The 2,868-nt window shown below is 51.1% G+C and overlaps 1 protein-coding gene across 1 annotated transcript; it reads left to right on the plus strand.

Annotated features, from left to right (window-relative positions):
* Window positions 1–224: 224 nt before the first annotated feature.
* LOC123191346 (uncharacterized) lies at window positions 225–1,843 on the plus strand. The gene is made up of 2 exons (XM_044604123.1): window positions 225–874; window positions 1,123–1,843. Exons 1-2 carry the CDS (start codon window positions 225–227, stop codon window positions 1,793–1,795), a joined length of 1,323 nt encoding a protein of 440 aa, XP_044460058.1. The 3' UTR covers window positions 1,796–1,843.
* The last annotated feature ends 1,025 nt before the right edge of the window (window positions 1,844–2,868 follow it).

The following is a 2,868-nucleotide window of genomic DNA, read 5'->3' on the forward strand; positions in this document are numbered from 1 at the left end:
TGTTAAAAAAAGTCACCAGGACGCTGAGCATTCTAGAACAACAACGTCGCGGTTCAAATCCCTCCTATGTTATATTTTTTTTCGCCTAATTATATGGATATATACGACAGAATTATATATAAAAACAAAGAGTTGGACCATTCTTCCACCACCATCAGTCCATCACCACCACCACCGCCGCGCTTATATAAACGCCGCTGGCGGAACAAGAAACAGCACTTGCCATGGCTGATCTCGAGCGTCTCAACATCTCCTGCAACCTGACACGCACGCCGGCGCCGCTGCGCCCTTCGTGCGATCCGCCACCGACCCTCCTCGCCGCGCTGGTGGTACTTGTCTTCTGGCTTTGGGGGAACCTGCACCTGCCCCCTTTGCCTGACGGGGCGCCCGACCCCGACCACCAGATCCCGGCGATTCCAGAGGACGCTGACGAGGCTGAGGTGGAAGCCGCTGCCATACCTCCCGATGGCGCTGGCACGCCTCCTCGAAGCGAGCGCGAGCCGTACGGCGACGGCGGGGGCGTCTCAGGCAGCGGCAGACAGGAAGCAGCCCCGGCCGCGGCTGCACACTTCCGGAGGGATCCGTCGTCAATCCGGTACCAGGAAACAGAAGGCGCCGCTGCCCTCCCTTCCGCTGGTACGCCTCCCCGAGGCGAGCGCGAGCCCTACGGCGCCGGCGGGGGCGCCTCATGCAGCGACAGGCAGGAAGCAGCCCCGGCCGCGGCTGCACACTTCCGGAGGAATCCGTCAATCACGTACCATGAAGTAGCAGGCGCCGACTCCGTGGACATGATCCGAGGAGGCTCGTGCGAGTGCGATGCAGGGGCTTGTGTGGAAGTGGAACGACGAGCCTTCGTCCATGCTACATTCGACAGGTGAGCCTTTCTTTAAGTTGTTCTCAAATTTTGGAAACCAATTAAGCCTTCGTATTCTACTACTCCTACTAGTAGTTATTTGGTAGGGGTGAACTGGTGCTTGTAGCTCGTTTTTTTGTTTCCTTAATAGAAATCGGAGGGGGGAAATGTGGCAGTATGTCATTTGAGCTATTCCTTTTCTCCCCCGATGATTTAAGGTATTCCAGATTGTTAGATCCTAACAGTGTGATGTCTTGGTCTTTTAACAGATCTGGTGAGGCTGCTGGTATCCTTCAGAAGATGGTGGATGGTTTTGGGACAATACTTCTCAGCGCAGATGACGTCGAAGAATCCACAATTCATCTAGCAAACAGACATCTCGTTGAAGCTCTGGAATCAGCACATGCCATCGGATGCACCGCTGATTTTCTCTCTCAGATGCTTGACGGCTGGGCCTGTAAGCTGGAGGGGGATGCGCGAAGGATATGGCAGGGTGAAAAATGTAGAGTATACATTTTCCTGTTCAGCAATGCATATGATGTTTTGCTGATTATGCGTGGTCGAGGAGCAGCCTTTTCAAACGAAGAACTGGAGAGTATGCTCAGTGCGATGTTCCGTCGATACAAGGCCAGTTACTTGGATGAGTGCTGGGCGCCTCTGATGAACCACCTAGACCGTTTGGATAAGTTTAGTGCTGAATTTTGTATCATCTGCAGACGCCAGATGACATGCAAGGTTAATGCTAACCTCAGGTATAAGCTGCGGAAAGAGATTGTGGGTTTGATTGTTCCACCGTACCAGGTTTCATTCTTGGCCCAGAGGAAGAATCAGAGTCGGCTGTCACGGGTGCTACATTGCCGAAAGCGAGTCATGGCAGGAAAACAAAAGATGCGCACTGCCGAGGAATTGGAAATGGTGATAAATGATTTGTTTGAAGGATGATCTGAACCTAGTCCTAGGGCACCGGTTTACTCATTTGTTCTAGTTCTAACGTCCAAACGTTCCATTTTGAGGCGAATTGCATTGTGTGTATATGTAATTGTTTTATCCGCGCGTCTCATCAGGTGTCCCTGGCCCCGGTACTAACCTTCTTGTGATTAGGCTTGTATCTTGTGGATTTGGGGCTATTGTTTGTGATGCTGCCCCCGGCCCGGTGCGAACCTTTTTATTTTCAGCGAGGTGTCCCGGCCGAGGTATAAACTTGGTATGCTTGATGGATGTGGTTTATATATAAAGCGGGAGCGAGCCTTTTCCATCATAAGCGTTGAAAAATGAGCGGGAGAAAAATCAGCACAACCAAGCATGACGTACGTGTTCGGCAAAACACAACGTCTACCCGTATTTTACTTTGCGTTGAACCGTCGACCCTCACATTGCCGTCCAGTGAGCCGTGCGGAGAAGGGGGAAAAGGACGAAAACAACGAGTATCTAGATGCAACAGGGGCTCGTCGGCGACGAGAGGCACAATAGAGCATAGAAAATGGAATCACCTCGCTGAACGGAACCTGTTGGTGGCTTGGTGCCCGACGGTCTCGGGCAACTGCTGCTGCCCGGCGGTGAACATGCCGGCCTCCGGCCGCCCGCCCTGGGTGTGAAGAATGCGCAGAGGAGAGAGAGAAAAGACAAGTGTGTATTAGGATAAGGCTCATGCCTGTGTGGGTATAGGGAACAAGAAGTGATCGTTGTTGCTTGCCTCTGTGTACACACCTAGTTGTACCAGAGAAGATGCTTTGTACCAAATCGAAGGAGAAAGATGCTTTGCTTATACTAGTTCAACCAGCACATTACAGTAAGATAAGATTCCCGTGAGTCGGTATTGGTGGCGTCGGCCTCGCGTGCCCACCCAGCGTCGCTGTGTTTGTTTTTCATAGACAGAGCTATTTGCCTTTTTGTTTCTGTCATTTGAAACTCAGTTACTTTCTTCGAGAGTTAACAGTAATTTTTGCAACTTTCTGGGAATTTTGGAGAATAATTTATAAACTTTTGGCTGAGTTCAGTCCCATATTTAAATTTCC

The sequence above is a fragment of the Triticum aestivum genome, chromosome 2A, assembly GCF_018294505.1.
Source record: "Triticum aestivum cultivar Chinese Spring chromosome 2A, IWGSC CS RefSeq v2.1, whole genome shotgun sequence".
NCBI classification, from domain to species: domain Eukaryota; kingdom Viridiplantae; phylum Streptophyta; class Magnoliopsida; order Poales; family Poaceae; genus Triticum; species Triticum aestivum.